General features: G+C 44.7%; 2 protein-coding genes across 5 annotated transcripts in view; both read left to right on the top strand.

Moving 5' to 3' along the window:
• Positions 1-21,105, top strand: part of LOC143287529 (5'-3' exoribonuclease 1-like) — a 107,416-nt gene that overhangs the window by 69,193 nt on the left and 17,118 nt on the right. For all 4 annotated transcript variants that reach the window (XM_076595575.1, XM_076595577.1, XM_076595576.1 and 1 more), the window contains exon 35: positions 6,072-6,159. In XM_076595575.1, the coding sequence (XP_076451690.1) occupies positions 6,072-6,159 (88 nt within the window). The remainder of the gene's footprint in view (positions 1-6,071; positions 6,160-21,105) is intronic.
• LOC143287531 (uncharacterized) lies at positions 17,162-20,445 on the top strand. Its single transcript, XM_076595580.1, has one exon. The coding sequence runs from the start codon at positions 17,203-17,205 to the stop codon at positions 19,171-19,173; it is 1,971 nt and encodes a 656-aa protein (XP_076451695.1). The 5' UTR covers positions 17,162-17,202; the 3' UTR covers positions 19,174-20,445.

Raw genomic sequence — 21,105 nt, 5'->3', positions numbered from 1 at the left:
AGTCTTTCAGAAATTCCCACCAGCTAGTTGATGTTGACTGCTGGTGATGATAATTCTTTTCTCTTTTTTTTTCACCAAAATAAAGTTGGGTTTGTTTTTTTTTCATCATTATTTTCCTTTGCTGTAGTTGGCATTTCTGTTGTACAAATTTCTATGTGGTGTTTTAATGAGGGACAAAAAGTAAAAAGAAAAGAAAAAGCAACTGTGTGTGATGCAAGAAATAGGCCAGAAGAAGTGATGTTTGTTTGTTTGTTTGTATGTGAGTGCGTGTGTTAGTGTTATTACAAATGTCTACATGGGTGAAAGATGAGATATTTTTTGTGTGTGATGCAAGAGATTTGTGTGTTACTTAAAGATCTGTTTAATTACACATACTTAACCGTGACCCAACTAGTGCAGACTCCGGCAGGGGTCTGACATTCCTGTCCTGTGCAAACTACTATCCGCCTATGCGGAGAAAACGAAAGTACTACACCGATAATCTCCCGGAAGTAGGCAACCTCCCCTTTGTCCCCCGGGCTAGCGCCCTCTTTTTCCGGCAGCCATCATGACTCCTGTTCCTGTGCTCCTCATATGGCTAAGTTTTTTCATTTTTTCTGTCTGTCTGTCGATTCTCTGGCGTTCTTGTTTGCTGTCAAATTATGTCTCCAACCAGGTCACATTATTATGTAGCTCGATTGGGCGATCGCGCTAAAATTAAGGCGCGATCGCAATCAATTCGCTGACACCCTGGGCCCTCTACCCCTGGCCCTCTCAACAACGCCAACCTGCCGCCTCCTCCACTTCCTCCATTCCCTCTGGTCGACTCCAGACCTCCACCACCTCCTACACCTCCTCTGGTGACGTCTAGAGGTTTATTGCCACACACTCAGGTCAGTGTTGCCTTTAATGTCATTTTTATCGATCCGTGAACGCACTCGACGCGATCCGCGTTTTCTCGGCCCTGCCAGTCGGCAGTGTACGAGTCGACCTCCTCTATCTCTTTATCCATACCCACAGTTGCACCAATGGAATGTGCCACAATCCCTTTGGGGAAACAACACACAAAAAAAAAAAAAAAAAAAAAGCAGCTTGTTTTGGATCCGCACGTTAGACTGGGCCCTATGTGCGATGCGTCCGTGGTGGCGGCCATGACATTGGATCACGCGACCCCCCACGTGGCGTGCCTCAACCGTCTCGGATCCAATGGTGACCGAGGCGCGTAGGGATGCCCTCCCCAGGTGTAGGGAGGAAGGTGGACCACTAGGGGACACTCGCCCATATGCGTGCACCCCTCTCCTTGTCTGGAGCGCCCAATCCAAGGGAGGCAACCCCTGCTTCGGCACCCTTGCCGGTGACCGCCGCAGTTATTTCCCTTGCACCAGCACTACTCCTCGCCGACAGTGTGGTTGGGTGCACTGTCCCACCAAGCTATGCGGTGATGACCCCATCTGCCACACCGCCGATTGCTGCTGTTTCCCATCCACTAATGGCGTCGCAGCAAGCTGCTCAACCAAACAATCAGCAACTCATCGCTAACTTTCTGCAGCAGTTATGCACCACTCTGCTTCCCCGTGCCACACCTTGCACCTGCACCACCCCTTGCCCACAGAGCAGGTGCATGCACGCCCCATTTGAACTTCGGCAGTGCTGGATTCTTCTGCCCCATTGCCTAACTCTGCTGATGGCGAGACTAATATCGGCACTTCCACGTTGGAGTGCCTCTTCATAACTCGATCCTGCCTCTCGGCAGTGCTCGGGCCGATCTTGTCTATCCCTTTATCCGTCAACACACAACAGCTGAACGCCGGTCCTCTGCAGGGGGATGCACATCCCACGGCAAGCCGACGGACTTGTCACCCCCTCGTCCTCGACGCCAATAACACTGGATTACGGCGCCGTCAGGCCACATGCCCCGACCGTCTCGCGTCCGATGACGACCGATTCGGGTTGGGATGCCCACAGCACTAAGGGACATTATAATTATTCCCCTTGCGGCCGTTTTCACCTGTGTCGGTTACAGTGGCATCGAACCACGGACTCTCACACACACCATGACACTCCTCCCTCTACAGCGATGACACGTCGCACCAGGGGATATGTGCTCTAAAGACACCATCCTTTTCGACGATTATCGGCGCCAAGGGAGGCAACTCCGCATTTGTAACCTAGGCGGTTGATGCTGTAGTTACTTTAGCCAACACAGCACATCACTCCTGCCCCCCGTGCTGTCCACCAACGATGTTTTCTTTCGGCTTCTCATTGGGTCCTGATGCCCATTCACACAACTTTGCACAGCAACTGCACCTTTCTTGCTGTTTCTTAGGCTATTGGCCACTGAACTTTTGGGTTCTTCATCCCCCCACACTTGCGCACAGTCCTCTGCAGGCAACCATCCCCATTACCATTCTCTTCTGGTTATACACAATAACAGGAAATAAATCACAATATTTCCCCTTCCATTCTTTTTGATTTCTTATTAAAAACAAAAACAAAAACAAAAAAACACACACACAAACAAAAAACAAAACAAAAAACAACAACATGTAGTTATATATATATCTATATAAATAATTATAAAAATAGAATAAAATAAAATACATTCAAATACAATGAAATAAAAAATATTGTGTGTGTGTGTAATATATATATATATATATAGATGTATACTTATCCCTCGGTATACACATGTGTGCGCTTACGGGATAGGTTCATACGACTTTCATATTAACATGTACAATTTTATTTCTATCTCTATTCATTGACATCGATTCATTGGCATTCCCTACATAGCAATATAGACGCACTTGCAATTGCGTCATTCTGTTCACATGCCCAGATCTCTCTGTGTCTACATACTGGCACTTTATTCATACGCGTATGTACATCTCTTATATATAGGTGCATACACAGATTCCTTCCCATTACAGATTATGCACACTTACCCATTTACTTGGGTATATCTGTGCTCGCTACACGTTTGCTTATACAGCCGCTTATTTCTCGTGACTCATTGGCATATTCCTGACACCATCACTCGAGTTGATGGAAGTTTATAATCCCATTGTACATATATGTATTCATTTTCATAAATTCATCCTTATCTTCCTTTCGGAGGACGACTGCACTCAGACAAAACTGCCTCATTCTCACCCGAATGTATGCTCCTTCACATATCAGTTGTGGCTGGTCCTTAGGGACCCACACACACTCCCTTCCCACCCACAGGGCTAAGGATGCCCTCTCTTGGTGCATGGAGGGACAAGGCAACCCAACTCATTTGCCTACAACAGTCACCCACAGGGCTAGAGATGCCCTAACCTGGTACAAAGAGGGATGAGGCAGTCCAACTTAGTGGTGCCACTCCGGACACACACGCCCTTCATTCTTTCCAAGTTTTAGCAGGCCCAAAAACTGCTCACTGGGCAGGAGACAATCACCTTAAGTCCATCTCTTCCACTCCTCACTTGTAGCGGAAGGCCTGGGTAATAATTGTTTTCCTCTATACTCGGGAGAAAGGCATATTGACGAGGACGGATGCATCTCACAAAGCACAACGAACCATTCATTACCCACAGGGGCGTACCTTTCTGCCCACTCATGCCAGCACGGCAGATGCCGCATTCAAGCACATCAGTTCGCCCCATCACCTTGCTTGAACTGAGATCCAGCATTGACGTCTCAAACAATTGGTGTTTGAAAGCACTTTCTGCACTTGGTCTTCCCTGCCTGATCCTTTCAGCCTCAACACACAACCACTGCTGTGGTTACAGATGGGTATTCCTTCTCAAGCACTGTCTTTCCAATGAGACACTTCCAGGGGTTTCTAGCCTAGGCAGGCTATCCCTTCATGGAGCCCCAGCCTTCAGTCAAGGACCTGTCAGAGGATGACTTTGTTGTCACTTCGGAAGCAAGCACCATGTCTTTCAGACACATGGTTGCACCACAAGACCCCATCAACTCCTTCCGGCTTCCTTACATTTCAACATAACCTGCATGGTGGACACCTTCATCCCTCAAGCACACAGCAGCTGTTTCCTGATTTACCCATGCTGACTGATGTCCTGCTAGGACCAGTACATGATAATCAGTCATGTACGACAATGACCATCAGATCAGCAGAGCAGGCAACTGCTGTCCTGACTATTCAGGCTGGAATCTGATTATACAATTTATAGTAGAGAGTGTTTTTCCCCAAGTTGCATCCCCAGTCCCTCGATCAAGAGGGCCTTTGGACTCACAATTAGGACGGATCCCAAAGGCTAGTTAGCCCTCAAGGCTATAGCACTAAGTCCCAGTGCAATTTGACTTCTAATCTGAGACACATAGTCCTCCATGAAAGACTAAGCTGTTAATGATTTCACTTTGCAATTCAGAAACTGCTGATAATACAGCTCTCACTTTACTGTTGGCCATACTGAAAACGTATGTCAGATCAGTGATTTGCTGTAAATGGCCAGTACAACACATCTACAGCCACTTTCCTCCCTGCCCCCGCCCTGCTCCATCCCAGACTTAGTGTGCACCACACAGCCGGAACCTTCAGCAAAAATTTTCCCCATGGAAACCCTCTTCCATTAGGAATTCCACCACAGAAGGAGACTCAGTGACCTGCGGGCACATGAAGTGCTCTCCCACAGCCTGATCCATCCCAGCCATTGACTGCCGACAACTTTCTGCAGATTGCTCCAACATGCCACACGAAGGTAGAGAAGCCACCAAGCCTTCCGTATGCCCCTTCATGATGGTACCTACCTGGGCAATTACACAGCCCTGTCCCAGAGACAACAGGGACCTCAAGTCTCTTGTTGCCAAATGTCTGCCCTTCTATGCACAGGCAACATGCCAGTGCTGTCTTTTTTGGCAACGACATTAAAGTGTTGGGGGGGGAGGGGGGGATCGCCTATCGCCTGTCAGCTTTCATGGAGGAGCTCTACAGATCTGGCTGTCACGCCTAAAGCAAGCCCAACATGGTGGCCTACCTCTGTCTCGTGCTACAGTTTCCTCTAAACACATATACCACTTCCACTATTGGCCCACAACCGATGTGGAATCATCAGATCAAACTACACTCCTTGCATTGACGCTCAACTGCACTCGAGTGAGACAACCCTGTAGGGTATATGTTTCCTTCCCTTCCTTTGATTATAAGGGCACTCAGTAAAGTGCAGATTCAACACACCGACCCGATTTTCTTTGCACTACATTTATCAGCACAGCTGTGGTCCACAGACCTCTCCCACAATACAGCTGCGGACCTCAGTCTTCCTTGCCCGCACCAATATCCTTAGGTGACACAGTACACTCTACCTTCATCGAATTCTACTTGAGGGACATCTATCGCTTTAGGGATGATGGTTCAAGAGGCGTTGCCTCTGCAGTGGCCACACAACAGGCCATCGCAGCGCACTGGCGATAGAACAGAAGGATTGAGACTTGATGCCTCCTCAGCCAGAGCACATGAAGTCAGAGCATGGTCCTCTTCTCTTGCCTTAGCACACTCAACACGGCTGCAAGTCATCATGGAGAGACGTTGCACTCCTGCGGGATGATGGCTCAAGAGGCATCACTTCTGTGGTAGTTGCACAACAGGCCATCGCAGCACAAAGACAGTAGAACAGGCGAGCCCTCCACCTTGTTGCGCTGTTCTGCACTAGTTGGGTCATGGTTAAGTATGTGTAATTAAAAGGAAATTTTCTATCTAAAATTACGTTTAAATAACATACTTACCGTGACCCAAATTTAAGACCCTCCCATCCTCCCTGCTTCCTGTTCTCCCTGCTCGCTGCGCTGGTGATGGCATATTGCCGTCAAAAGAGGGCGCTAGCCAGGGGGACAAAGGGGAGGTTACCTACTTCCGGGAGGTTATCGGCCGTAGTACTTTCGTTTTCTCCGCATAGGCGGATAGTAGTTTGCACAGGACAGGAATGTCAGACCCCTGCCGGAGTCTGCACTAGTTGGGTCACGGTAAGTATGTTATTTAAACGTAATTTTAGATAGAAAATTTCCTATGTGTGTGTGTCGTATAGGAGATGTATATGCGTGTTAAAGCTGTGATGTGTGTGTGATATAAGAGATGTGTATGTTGTTAGGAAACCAGTGGATGAGCTTGCAGCTTTCTGTCAAGTTGTGGGCAAACCCATGCCAAAGTATGACTTCAACATCCAGGGTGGGAAACAGGTAGCTATGTTCGACTTGCTTGATGCTGCATCAGTTGTTTTGTTTGTCATCAGTCTTTATGTGTTGATGTTTGTAGACTTTTAATTAACAGTGTTGTCACAAACAACTTTGTTTGAACCTTTACCTGCATTTTTTTATATCTCTATGTAACAAAACCAATTTTTGGATAAATAGAATATGGAAAAGCAGTCAGCAGCAGAACAGTATTTTTTTGTTTTCTGTATTACTTGTGTACTCGCTTAAGTCCTCCTCGCATAATTAAGTCAACCCATCAAGTAAATCGACATTTCCCTGACCCTGGCCAGCGGCTTTTTTTTATCTCTGTTTAAGTGGATTCCTTGCTTACGTTGACCAATTTTTTGTGCCCCAGTAAAGTTTCCACCCTGATTAGGCTGAAACCGTGAATTTTGTGAAAATTTGCTGTGTCAAACCTGATAAAATGTCCCAAATTCCACCCACCCCTCTTCCATAGGTCCTAAATCGTCACTAGGGGGATGCATCAGTGTTTTTAATCATCACCCTGGGGACTAGTCAGTGTCCTAAGTTGTCCCAGAACACCCCCCCCCACCCCTCGCCCCCCCTCCCAGGGGAAGTTTGACCTGGGGGAAAGTGATTGAAAGTAAAACTAAATTTGAAGTATGATTCCTGGAGGTATTGTAAAAAGAAAGACATGCAACAATTCATATTCTTTGAAATATCTTAAAACCAATAGCTCTAGTGTTTTTATCCTTGACAAGGTGTAATGAATTGATCAAAATTGATTAATCTTCTTTAATCTCCTGATCCTCCTGACCAATTTTTATCCACTTCTCACCATTTCCAAAACATACGCGTGCGCGCGCGCGCGCACACACACACACACACACACACAAAACACGCACACATATAGATACATATACACTTGTGCATGTGCGCATACACAGAAACACGCGCGTTCACTCTAACAGATATTCAGTGGTGTTTTTTTTTTAGGGGGGAGGCGGGGTGTGGGACGAGTGCTTTGGTGACATTAGAGGGGGCTGAAATAACACACAGGAATGGGGAATGTCCCAGAACGTCCCCAGGAGATGTCTAAGGATCTGAAAGCTCCCACGGGGAAGTTTTCCCCAGGTGAGCTACGGAAGTGGGGGATGTACTGAGATGTTACATCAGTGCTCATGAATACATTTCTTTTCTGAATATAACAGAGACTAGGAAACTGAGCACTGTGAACTGCAGAGGACAGTGAAGCGTAGATATGTTACGGTATGTGGTCACGAAAACAAATACAATCAGTCACCTCATGAGCTAAGTCACTTACCACGCACAACCCAGTGACAAAGAGACACAAAATCAAAAACATGTGGGGTAAGACCTTGATGAAACTCAGATCGAGAACAAGGAGCAGATGTAGGGCAGATGTAGGTTAGTGGGTTTGAAATGAGAATAACAGAAAGATAATCTAAGGATTGGTTGTGGCCATTGGACACCAGAAAGGCTTATATATGGATTGCATGTGGCCATTAGACGCCAGAAAGGCCATTATTCTATGTGACCTCTGTTGTGTCTTGTGACACACGGAAGGGTGCATGGGAAAGCTAGACAATCACAATTGGAGTCTCAGGTTTATTAGTGTGTGTGTGTGAGTGTGTGTATCTGTGTGTGTAATGTGCTTTGCATAGCACTTGTATCGGAAATCGCTCATTATTGTTATTATAACTGCACACTTACCATGATAAGGCACACCACAAAATAGATTAAAACTAGTCAAATGAAAAAATCCACAATAACTGAAGATACACTGAAGACACACACACACGCACACGCACACACACACACACACACACAAAAACACACACACACACACTGATTAGTCTGAGACTGGAGCTGTGAATATCTAACTCATAAAAATATTTCTAAAGATAGTGGTATTTAAAAGCATACAATTTATGTTACAATAATTTTAACTTTAAAATGCCTTTTTGTGTTTGAAACACATTTTCTGTAAAGTTCGGTCTGTTTAGCACACTGGTATATAAGCCGCACCCACTAAATTTTGGAAAAAATTGAACTTTATACATACATAAGCCGCACCGGCTTATAAGCCGCACTTATTTCCGGTACCGGAACACATACTGATACTACAGAAAAGCTGTCGATACTGTAGGTTATGAAATAAACACAAGCGGGAAACAACACAAAGAAAAGCAAGCGAAAATACTGCTAGTGCCACAAAAAAAATAATAAATAAACACAATGAAAATAAGATCCATAATTTAGGGATAGTCACATTTATTCAACGTCATCCTGCTCTCTGAATCCACTAAAATCTTCGTCTTCAGTGTTCGAGTTGAAGAGAACCAGCACAGCTTCCTCCGCCATCTTGTCACTGACTTCAGCCTCGCTTTCACTTCATGAACATGAAGGTGGAGGTCGCTGCTGGTTTGTCACTTGCACTGTCGTCTGCTAGGTCGATCACCTTCAATTTGAAGGCTGCATCATAGGCATAACGTCGCATTTTCGGCATGATGAGGGTGTACGCTTGAGCAGTGATCTGAAGGCTTTAATGTGTGCAGATTTGATTCATAAAACGTGAACAGTTAGCACACTATCCTGAAGCTCATCCAAAAATTCATGGACAGAAATCATGATTTTGGTGAGCTGAAGGGCAGCTAAGAATAGACGAGAACGTGACACTCCTGGGATCGTTAAAATCTGCAAATAAGCCGCATCATTGTATAAGCCACAGAGGTTGAAGCTGGGGTAAAAAGTCGCAGCTTATAGACCGAACTTTACGGTACAAATATACCTCTCTCTCTCTCTCTCTCTCTCTCTCTCTATCTCTCTCTCTCTCTCTCTCTCTCTATATATATATATATATATATATATATATCTGTCTCTCTCTGGGAATATGTGTTTGAGGGGTTGGGGTGTGTGTGTGGGGGTGGGGGTGGGGGTGGGGGGGCTAGAAGTGGGTAACAATCGAGCTCAAGTGAAAATTATGCAGTTTAATTATATGCCTGTCAGGATTTGCGATACTGAATCCTTGAGGAAAAATTTTTTGTTTTATTGCACTCATGGAACTGTGTCATCAGTCGTTGTACAGGACAAAAGTTGATACACAAGATAACAGAAAGTAATCCTCAAGTAACAGTCTGAAAATATCGTGGAAAGTCAAATTTAGGAAACACTTAAGACATGTATTCAGGAAATCAACATCTGAAAGGTTTGAACAGGAAGTACCTTCTATATCCCTCTAGGATTAAGTTCCCCCAGAACTATGTTTTCAGCCATTGTATGTCTCCACAACTTTGTTTTGAAAGTTGCATGTTCCCCCTAGTCAATGTTCCCCATGGCTATTCCCCCAGATCTCTGTTGGTTTTGTCATCCATACACTTTTTCTTAGTTCTCAGTGATCAGCTATGGCCTGCAGTCAACACTGATTAAAAAGTTCTAATATTGCCTAAGAGAGTTCACATAATCCAGAAAAATGGAAGCTGCACATTTTGGTTTTGGTCAGTGCTTGTCAGTAGACTGCCATATCAAGTCAAAAAGTCTTATGTATCTTAATATTACATAACCTAATTAGATGCCACATTATAACATTTTTGGATCGTCATCAGTTGTAGCCAGCAGTGATCAGCAATGATTAGATGTGGTCAGTCAACGTCAAACTCCTGTCAAGAAGTAAGAATAACTGCATAAACATCACAAAAGAATAAAATCTGAATAATGTTTTTAGATAGTGGTCAGCAGTGGTCAGTTAACAATCAAAAACTTGTCATGGCATTATGATAATACACAAACGTGATAAATAATCTGAACACTTTGGGGTTGTGATCAATAGTGGTCAGCATGGCTGTGGAAATATAGATGTGGGGGAACAGAGACCCAGAAAACATAAATTTGTGTAAACACATACCTGGGGGTACACAGACCTTGGGTAACACAGACCTGGAGGAATAAAGATGTGGGAGAATTTTTTCTATACATACTTTTTAAGCCCTAAAGATGTGGAACAGACTCTATGATGACTTCCGACTCTCTGACTCTTGCCTCTTTCAAATCTGTCCATAAAGCTCACTCTTCTCTCAGCAATGTTTTTTTGTGTGTTATGTATGCATGGGGCATGGAATGCAACAAAATTAATGTGCTCGACCAATGTCTCTCACAATCTCATTCATGTGTGTAATGTAAGCGTGCGTTATGTTCCTGTTTTCTCTCTCACACACCACACATACTCTTCCAGTTACAAGTACAAAATGAGACCACTTCAAGGTTGATAGTGTTTGCCAACTCTAATTAATTTCTTTTTTTTTACAAACAAAACAAAACATAGATATTTGTTCATATACTAATTTTTCAGTCCTCATCAGATCTTAATAACATGTATATTTCTACAGCTTAATAATGAACAGTTTATAATTATACACTCCACAAAAAGATTCACCTATCAAACACAATCACTCCTCCAGTCAAAAAAAAAAAAAAAATCTTAAAAAAATAACCTGTTCTCTTGAGCAGCTTCTTTGCCAAGTTCACATCCACCAAAAAAAGTTCCACTGTCAAATTCCATGACCACATCAGCTTATTTCTTCCTTCACTCTCTACGCTTCTCACGCCATACTCATCACTTTGCCTAATCAACCAACACACACAACTTAATGTCCTCTGCTTCCAAAATTAGCAGGTAATTATAAAGTCTTTCATATCATATCTGAATGCCCTCTGCAGTGCAGGTAAGTTTAAAGGCTTTCTTTACACATTTTTAGTACCCTCTACAAAGCAGGTAATTTTACAAGGCTTTCATATTATATTTTAATGCCCTTGCAGTGCAGTTAAATTTAAAAGGTTTTGTTATTTCTCACTGCCCTCTTCATGACGAAGAATGAAGGTGGAACAGGAACTTGCACATCAGCGTTTCCATCTTGCCAGATCAAAAAGCTGAAATATTCTTTAATTCAAATGAAACATATTTACAATACCTCTAAGTAAAACAGTGTCAGAAAGTTGAAATATTCTTTGATTCAACCGACCTTCCTCCATAGCAACCTGCAGAAAGTTGTCGCCATTTTCCATCTAACTTTCAATATCCAAAGACCCAAACCAAGCTAAAAAAATAAACAACCTTGACTCACCTACAGAAATGTAGCAGATAACTTATTGAGTCAGTTCTGGAGGATGTTCTTCACCTCTCTGCCTGAGTTGGGAACAGACTGATTATCAAAAATATCAAACCTCCGAAAAGAACTCACTGCCAAAAAAATCAAGGGAACTGAACTCTCAGTTAAAAAACTAATTTCTCTCTACACCACAGATTCAGAATAACTCTAAAACACCTGTACAAACACAGAGAAACTGCCTTCGTCACATTGTGATATTGTATCTATCCAAACAGAATTTATTCCTTTATATGTAGTATGCAAAATTATGTTTGATTATATATGTATGTTTACACACACACAAACACACACACACACACACATATATATATATATATATATATATATATATATATATATATATATATATATATATATCTGTGTGTGTGTGTGTGTGTGTGTGTGTGTGTGTGTGTGTGTGTGAGTGAGTGTGTGGAGGCAACGGGTATGCATTGATGTATGCTTGAACATATGCTTGTATGTTTGTATGCATTGTGTTTATGTGTGTCAATAGTTTTCTTAGTGTATTTTTGTCTATATAACTTTGAGAAATATGTGGGAAGTATATCATGTGTTTTTTTAAAGCATCTGAAGCAGGATAGAGTGTTATATAGCTTTCATCATCATCATCATTCTTCTTATCATTATTATCATTGTTATGATTATTATTATCATCAGAACTATTATTATTTAGCAAATGAAAATGTTAAACCATTCCATCTATTGAAAACTATATCTGAGAGAGAGAGGGGGGGGGGGGGTAAATACTGCATGCCACAAGCAAAGGAATACATAAAACTGTATCTGATGTGTGGAAAGTCAACCTTTAAAAGGTTTAAAAGGTTGACTTTCCACACATAGATAAGTACAAGCACTGAATGTAGTTCAAAACTCAGGCATGAGATTTCTGACCTAAAATTGGCTCCAAAGGCCATTTTTCAGATTCGTGTAAATCCGTTGAGAAAATCGAGGGGTGGAGGTGGGGGGTGAGTTTTTTTTCCGACCCACAAAGGTTAACCACACGAACGTTGTCCGACTGATCGACAAGACAGACCCACAGCGTTTGCTGAAATGGCCCATGTTTGGATAAGCGAACCAATTGAGAATAAGTGTTCCGTTGCTTCTCTGTCAGCATTCAGCTTATCCGTATTCAGTCGGAATTACAAAACTCGCTCGCGGACTTCACGACTTCCAAAGATACCTAATTTCGTCCATCGTCTTCAGTCACTGACAAAATGAGAAAACTCACAAAGGATTAGAGGATTTTTGCAGCAGAGATTGATAAAGGAGTGAATAATAAGTGGAACTGGGTCTGGCAAGATGAGATCGTGAAAACAGAAGTGAAGAATAAAAAAAATAACTTTACAGGTAGGCGACGTCATTCGCAAAATTGACACCGTGGGCAAGGCCAAGTGGGATTGGTGTCAGATTGTATGGGTGCAACTCTTCAGTCTAGGCATGGAAATCTGTTTTCACATTTGCATTAAAAACGGAGCGTCCGTTTTCTAGAAGAAAAAAGAAAGAAAGAAAAAGCTGATGGGCCGTTCTATATCGTTAACCGATGATCTGTCAAATATGAAAACGGAATGCTCTTTCGAAAGCGTCGTTTGTTGACCCGTTGAGAGGCGATCCAGTGACTTGTCAGAGCACCAGAATCGAAGTCCGAAAGTTTCCTAACGCACTGTGAAAAGCACGCACGCACGCACATGCACACACATGCCATCAATCACACACGCACGCACACACACACACACACACACACAGACTTGTGCGCACGCACATATACACCAGTGCGCGCGATCTCCATCCCTGTCAAGCCACAAGGGCCGTGGGTACATCTGCTTGACCCTCTGTTCATTCAGAAGCTGCCAACGTTTGCCACTGTATGCACAAGTAACATTCTATGTTCAGTGTTGCGATTGAAACAGAAACTTTGTAGCAACTTATTGACATCAGTGCCTTTTCTGACGCACAAGTAACATTCAGTGTTGCGATTGAAACAGAAACCTTGTAGTAACTTATTGACGTCAGTGCCTTTTCTGACACAGCTGATGCTTCTGTCGTACAGACAGTTCATGGCAAGAGTCAGTGTATTTAGATTTGAGACCTATAGCCAGCCAGATTACCAAAGTTACACATGCATGAACAGACACAGAGCTGAATTGAACAGACACAGTTGGCAGTGTACGAGTCAACCTCCTCTATCTCTTTACCCATACCCAATGGAATGTGTCACAATCCCTTTGGGGAAACAACACCACCAAAAAAAAAAGCAGCTTGTTGTGGATCCGCATGCTAGACTGGGCCCTATGTGCGATGCGTCCATGGTGGCGGCCGTGACATCGGATCACGCGACCCGCCACGCGGCATGCCTCGACCGTCTCGGATCCATTGACAACCGAGGCGCGTAGGGATGCCCTCCCCTGGTGTAGGGAGGAAGGTGGACCACTAGGGGACACGCTTGCCCATACGTGTGCACCCCTCTCCTTGTTCAGAGCGCCCGATCCAAGGGAGGCAACCCCTGCTTCGGCACCCTTGCCAGTGACCGCCTCAGTTATTTCCCTTGCACCGGCACTGCTCCTCGCCTAGTGCGGGTGCGTGCACGGTCCCACCAAGCTATGCGGTGATGACCCCATCTGCCACACCGCCGATTGCTGCTGTTTCCCTACCACTAATGGCGTCTCAGCAAACTGCTCAACCAAACAATCAGCAACTCATTGCTAACTTGCTGCAGCAGTTATGCACCACTCTGCTTCCCCGTGCCACACCTTGCACCTGCACCACCCCTCGCCCACAGAGCAGGTATGTGCACGGCCCATTGAACTTTGGCATTGTTGGATTCTCCTGCCCCATCGCCTAACTCTGCTGTTACCCAGACTAATATCAGCACTTCATGTCGGAGTGCCTCTTGATAACTCGATCCTGCCTCTCGGCAGTGCTAGGGCTGATCTTGTCAATCCCTTTATCCGTCAACACACAACAGCTGAACATCGGTCCTCTCGCAGGAGCTATTCGCGAGGTTGGACCGCCGTTCAGCTACAGGGGGATGTACATCCCACGGCAAGCCGATGGACTTGTCACCCTCTCGTCCACGACGCCCATAACACTTGATTATGGCGCCGTCATGCCACATGCCCCGACTGTCTCGCGTCCGATGACGACCGATTCGGGTTGGGATGCCCACGGCACTAAGGGCACTAAGGGACATTATAATTATTCCCCTTGCGGCCGTTTTCACCTGTGTCGGTTACGGTGGCATCGAACCATGGACTCTCACATGCAGCATGACACTCCTCCCTCCACAGCGAGGACACGTCACACCAGGGGATGTGTACTCTAAAGACACCATCCTTTTCGACGATTATCGACGCCAAGGGAGGCAACTCGGCATTTGTAACCTAGGCGGTTGACGCTGTAGTTACTTTCGCCGACACAGCACGTCACTCCTGCCCCCCATGCTGTCCACCAACGATGGTTTTTCGGTTTCTCATTGGGTCCTGATGCCCATTCATGGACTTTACACAACTTTGCATAGCAGCTGCACCTTTCTTGCTGTTTCTCAGGCTATTGGCCACTGAACTTTGGGGTTCTTCATCCCCCCCATACTTGCAGTTGCACACAGTCCTCTGCAGGCAACCATCCCTATTACCGTTCTCTTCTGGTTATACACAATAACAGGAAATAAATCACAATATTTCCCCTTCTATTCTTTTTGATTTATTATCAAAAAAAAAAAAAAAAAAAAAAAAAAAAAATTGTATATATATATATATATATATATATATATATTTAGACGGAGGGAGATATATATATATATATATATATATATATATATATATATATATACAATATCTTGCTACATTTATACACATTTCTATTTACACTTATAGATGTATACTTATCCCTCGGTATACACATGTGTGTGCGCTTACGGGATAGGTTCATACGACTTTATATTAACATTTACATTTTATTTCTATCTCTATTCATTGACATCTGTTCATTGAGATTCCCTGCATAGCAATACAGACACACTTGCAATTGCGTCAATTCTGTTCACATGCCCAGGTCTCTCTGTGTCTACATACTGGCACTTTATTCATATGCGTATGTACATCTCTTATATATAGGTGCATACAGATTCCTTCCCATTACAGATTATGCACTCTTACCCATTTACTTGGGTATATCTGTGCACGCTACACGTTTGTTTATACAGCCACTTTTTTCTTGTGACTCAATCTCTTGTCATGTCATTGGCATATTCCTCACACCATCACTTGAGTTATTGGAAGTTTATAATCCCATTGCACATATATGTATTCATTTTCATAAATTCATCCCTACCTTGCTTTCGGAGGACGACTGCACTTGCAGACAAAACTGCCTCATACACACCTGAATGTATGCTTCTTCACATATCAGTAGTGGCTGGTCCTTAGGGACCCACACACACTCCCTTCCCACCCACAGGACTAAGGATGCCCTCACTTGGTGCATGGAGGGACAAGGCAACCCAACTCATTTACCTACAACAATCACCCACAGGGCTAGAGATGCCCAAACCTGGTACAAGGACGGTTGAGGCAGTCCAACTTAGAGGTGCCACTCCGGACACACATGCCCTTCATTCCTTCTAAGTTTTAGCAGGCCCAAAAACTACCCACTCCTCACTAGTAGGGAAAGGCCTGGGTAATAATTGTTTTCCTCTACACTCGGGAGAATGGTGTATTGACGAGGACGGATGCGTCTCACAAAGCACAACGAACCGTTCATTACCCACAGGGGCGTACCTTTCTGCCCACTCATACCGACATGGCAGATGCCGCATTCAAGCACATTAGTTCGCCCCATCACCTTGCTTGAACAGAGATCCAGCATCGACGTCTCCAACAATTGGCGTTCGAAAGCACTTTCTGCACTTGGTCTTCCCTGCCTGATCCTTTCAGCCTCAACACACAACCACTGCTGTGGTTACAGATGGGCATTCCTTCTCAAGCACTGTCTTTCCATTGAGACACTTCCAGGGGTTTCTAGCCTAGGCAGGCTATCCCACCATGGAGCCCCAGCCTTCAGTTAAGGGCCTGTCAGAGGATGGCTTTGTTGTCACTTCGGAAGCAAGCACCATGTCTTTCAGACACATGGTTGCACCACAAGACCCCGTCAGCTCCTTCCGGCTTCCTTACATTTCAACTTAACCTGCATGGTCAAGGTTCGTAGGGTCCTTTCAAGTCCTTTTAAGTCCTTAGGAATTGGATTTTGGTCAAAAGGCCTTTTAAGTGCTTTGATTCAGCAAGTTGGTCCTTTTAACTCATCAGGAGGTCCTTTTAATTTTTGAAAGGTACTGTTAAGTCCTGTTTTATGAAGAGAACAGATAGATACCTTTTCCCACCTTTTCTCCTCCTCCATCCTATTTTCCTTACATTGCTAGTTAATTGGGATCGAGGCCTAGTTTGGAAAGTGTTTTCAAGCTAAACGTTCAGAATGCCAGGGAAATGTTCATTTCAGGATACATGGTTATCTGAAAAAGTTTATTGTGAGTGGGTGAGAAGGAATACTGAGGACAAGCATTCTGCTCGCTGCCTTTTTTTGTGGAGTTTCGTTGAAAATTGCATCAATGGGAGAGAGTGTCCTTAAACAACATGCCAAGACCGACAGACATGTGAAAAATGAACGAAAATTCAAGGCAGACACGGTCACCAGATGTAACATGACTGATTTCTTTTCATCAAAGAGTATAAGCACAGTCACTTCCAGTTCAACTAGCAGCACTAGTCGTGCCACTGCCAGCAATGAAGGTGTGTCAGTACAAGTCCAACCACAGACATCTACTACTAGTACTAGGCCTAGGTCTAGTTTTGATCTTGACAGTGGTAGGTTGAAGGCTGAAGTGTTGTGGGCAATGAAAGTTGTGGACTCCCACTACAGTTACAGATCATCAGAGCAGAGCGGAGAATTGTTTAGATCTATGTTCTCAGACAGTGACATTGCTGCCAGTTTTAAATGTGGGGAAACAAGATGCCGATACCTGACAACATTTGGGCTTGAACCCCTATTTTCTGAGCTGCTACAAAAGAATGTCAAGGCTTCCTCTGAACTAGGATACGTTTTGCTCTTTGACGAGTCTTTGAACAAGGAAAACCACATGAAGCAAATGGACTTTATGATACGTATCTGGCAAGATTCTGTTGTGAAAACACGGTATTTGACTTCAGAGTTTTTGGGCCACGCCACAGGAAAGGACATGATTGCAAAGTTTGAGTCAGTCTTCACAAAGTACAATTTGAACAAGAGAGACTTGCTACAGCTTGGCATGGATGGGCCCAACGTGAATTGGACTGTGTACAACACCATCAACTGTGACATGAAAGACAACCATGGAGTCTCCTTGCTGCATGTGGGAAGCTGTGGCCTTCATATTCTGCACAACGCCTTCCGTACCGGTTGTGAAGCCACAGGGTGGAAAATAGAAGACTTTTTGTCTGCATCCTACAAGCTCTTTGAAGACAGTCCAGCTCGCCTTGAGGATTACTACGCCACAACCCAAGCATCCTCTCTTCCATTGAAGTTCTGTCGCCACAGGTGGCTGGAGAATGCTGTGCCTGCAATGCAAGCCATTGAACTGTTGCCCAATTTAGATTTGTTTGTGAAAGCTGCGCTGACCAAGAAGATCACTCTGCCACGTAATAACAGTTTTGAATGTGTGAAAACTGGTGTCAACAACCCCTTGCTGCCCAGCCAGCTGTCTTTCTTTGCATCTGTTGCTCGGCTCATTGAACCATTCCTGAAGAAATACCAGGCAGACAAGCCCCTCATGCCTTTCATGGCCACGGATCTCCAGACCATGCTGAAGAACCTCATGCAGAGGTTCATCAAAGAGGATGTGCTAACTGATACCCCACTGACTCAGATCGACTTGGAGGATGCAAGCAATCTGCGAGCAAGAGTGCAGTTGGACTTTAAGACGACAAGCCTCGTCAACAAGGCAAAGAAGCTGCCAGGTGTATCCGAGGGACTAATCAGGGACTTTGACAAACAGTGTCGAAGCTTTCTGATGAAAGTAGTAGGGAAAATGATAGAAAAGTGCCCACTAAAATACGGAATGGCCAGAAACATGTCATGCCTGGACCCTACCAAGCTCAACAACAAAGAAGAGAGCCAAAGTGAAATGAGTCTTCTTCTGAAGAATGCCATTGACAGCGGCAGAGTGACTGAAGTGAAGGCGGACACCATTCTTCAGGAGTTCACCAATTTCCTGCCTACTGCTGCCACGCACTCAGCCAGCTCCTTCAACTGTGAGAAAGACAGGGTGGACACCTGGTGGTGCCAGGCTCTAGAACACTCCCAGTTCTCCAACCTCAGGCCTTTCGTTAAGAACATGCTGCTGTCCCATGGGCAAGCCACAGCAGAACGAGGATTTTCCTACAATAAAGAAGCTTCTGCTGACAATCTGAGCCAGAAAGCTCTCAAAGCCCGACGGGTCATAATAGACCACATCCGTGATGTTGGTGGAATCCAGAACGTCAAGCTGGAAAAGCCCCTCCTGGTGTCTGCAAGTGCTGCATGGGGCAGATACAACGAACACCTGAAAGAACAGCGTCAGGAAAAGGAGACAACCCAGAACCAACTGAAGCGGAAGGCTCTTGAACAAGAGATTGGGGAGCTGGAGAAGAAGAAAAAGAAAGCAGAAAATGATTCAAAGCAACTCGCTGTTGAAGCTGACAACCTGAGTTTTAAAGCTCAGGAACAGAGGAGCTTCACATTGGTGGACAGGTCCAATGAGCTTCGCCTGTCTTCAAGGGACAAACAAGACATAGCCAGCAGTCTATCCATTCAACTGGCAAAGAAACAAGAGGAACTTAAGAAACTGTGAAGTGTGTGAACTGAAGAAAAATACATGTGTAAATAGTAGTGTAGTGGATGTGACAGTAGAATGTGTAATAGTAGTGTAGTGGATCTGACGGTACAAAAAAAGTATGACAGTGATTCATCATTATGTGTCTACAATAGTTCGTGACTCACACTGTTCACAGTGAAAGTGATAACTCAATAATCTATATACTTGTGAAATAAAACTTTGTGACAATAACATTCAGCCAAAGAGGCCTACAGTGACGTGAATTGCAAAGACTAAATACGACAGTCAAATGAGATTAGCTGTTCTTCCGTTTATGAGAGGTAAGTGTCTGCTGTTCTGCATGTCAAATAGATTGGGGTGTACTGTAAAGTCATGTCGGCAAAGGTCCTTTTTAACTGATTTGAGGTCCTTATAAAGTCCTTTAAAGGTCCTTTTTTGGCTTCATGCCCACCACCTGGGAACCCTGATGGTGGACACCTTCATCCCTCAAGCACACAGCAGCTGTTTCCTGATTTACCCATGCTGACTGATGTCCTGCTAGGACCAGTATATGATAATCAGTCGTGTACGACATTGACCATCAGATCAGCAGAGGAGGCAACTGCTGCCCCGATTATTCGGGCTGGAGTTTTATTATACAGTTTATAGTAGAGAGTGTTTTGCCCAAGTTCCATCCCCAGTCCCTCGATCAAGAGGGCCTTAGGACTCGCCATAGGGACGGATCCCAAAGGCTAGTTAGCCCCCTAGTCTGGGAGACATAGTCAAGGCTACAGCACTAAGTCCCAGTGCAATTTGACTTCTAGTCTGAGAGACATAGTCCTTCATGAAAGACTAAACTGCAAATGATTTCCCTTTGCAATTCAGAAACTGCTGATAATACTGCACTCACTTTACTGTTGGCCATACTGAAAACGCATGTCAGATCAGTGATTCGATGTAAATGGCCAGTACAGCACATCTGGAGCCACTTTCCTCCCTGCCCCCGCCCTGCTCCATCCCAGACTTTGTGCGCACCCCTTTCTCACTAAAGAACCTTCAGCAAAAATTTTCCCCATGGAAACCCTCTTCCATTAGGAATTCAACACAGAAGGAGACTCAGTGACCTGCAGGCACATGAAGTGCACTCCCACAGCCTGATCCATCCCAGCCATTGACTGCCGACAACTTTCTGCAGGTTGCTCCAACATGCCACACTCAGGTAGAGAAGCCACCAAGCCTTCCATATGCCCCTTCGTGATGGTACCTACCTGGGCAATTACACAGCCCTGTCCCAGAGACACCAGGGACCTCAAGTCTCTTGTTGCCAAATGTCTGCCCTTCTATGCATAGGCAACATGCCAGTGCTGTCTTTTTTGGCAATGACAGAAAAATGGGGCGGGGGGGGGGGGGGGGGGGGGGGGATCGCCTGTCAGCTCTCATGGAGGAGCTCTACAGATCTGGCTGTCATGCCTAAAGCAAGCCCAACATGGTGGCCTACCTCTGTCTCGTGCCACAGTTTCCTCTAAACACATATATCACTTCCACTATCAGCCCACAACCGATGTGGAATCATCAGCTCAAATCACATGTGCACCTCCTTGCATTTACGCTTAACCACGCTCAAGTGAGACAACCCTATAGGGTAAGTGTTTCCTTCCCTTCATTTCATTCGAAGGGCTCTCAGTACAGTGTGGATTCAACACACCGACCCGATTTTCTTTGTGCTACGTTTATCAGCACACCTGTGGTCCACAGACCTCTCCCACAATACAGCTGCGGACCTCAGTCTTCTTTGCCCGCACCAATATCCTTAGGTGACACAGTACACTCTACCTTCATTGAATTCTACTTGAGGGACATCTATCGCTTTAGGGATGATGACTCAAGAGGCGTTGCCTCTGCAGTGGTCACACAACAGGCCATTCCAGCGCACTGGCGATAGAACAGAAGGATTGAGACTTGATGCCT

The sequence above is a fragment of the Babylonia areolata genome, chromosome 11 (genome assembly GCF_041734735.1).
Source record: "Babylonia areolata isolate BAREFJ2019XMU chromosome 11, ASM4173473v1, whole genome shotgun sequence".
NCBI lineage: Eukaryota > Metazoa > Mollusca > Gastropoda > Neogastropoda > Buccinidae > Babylonia > Babylonia areolata.
Note: the sequence above shows the minus strand (reverse complement) of the source record. Positions and strands in the feature narration are given on the sequence as shown.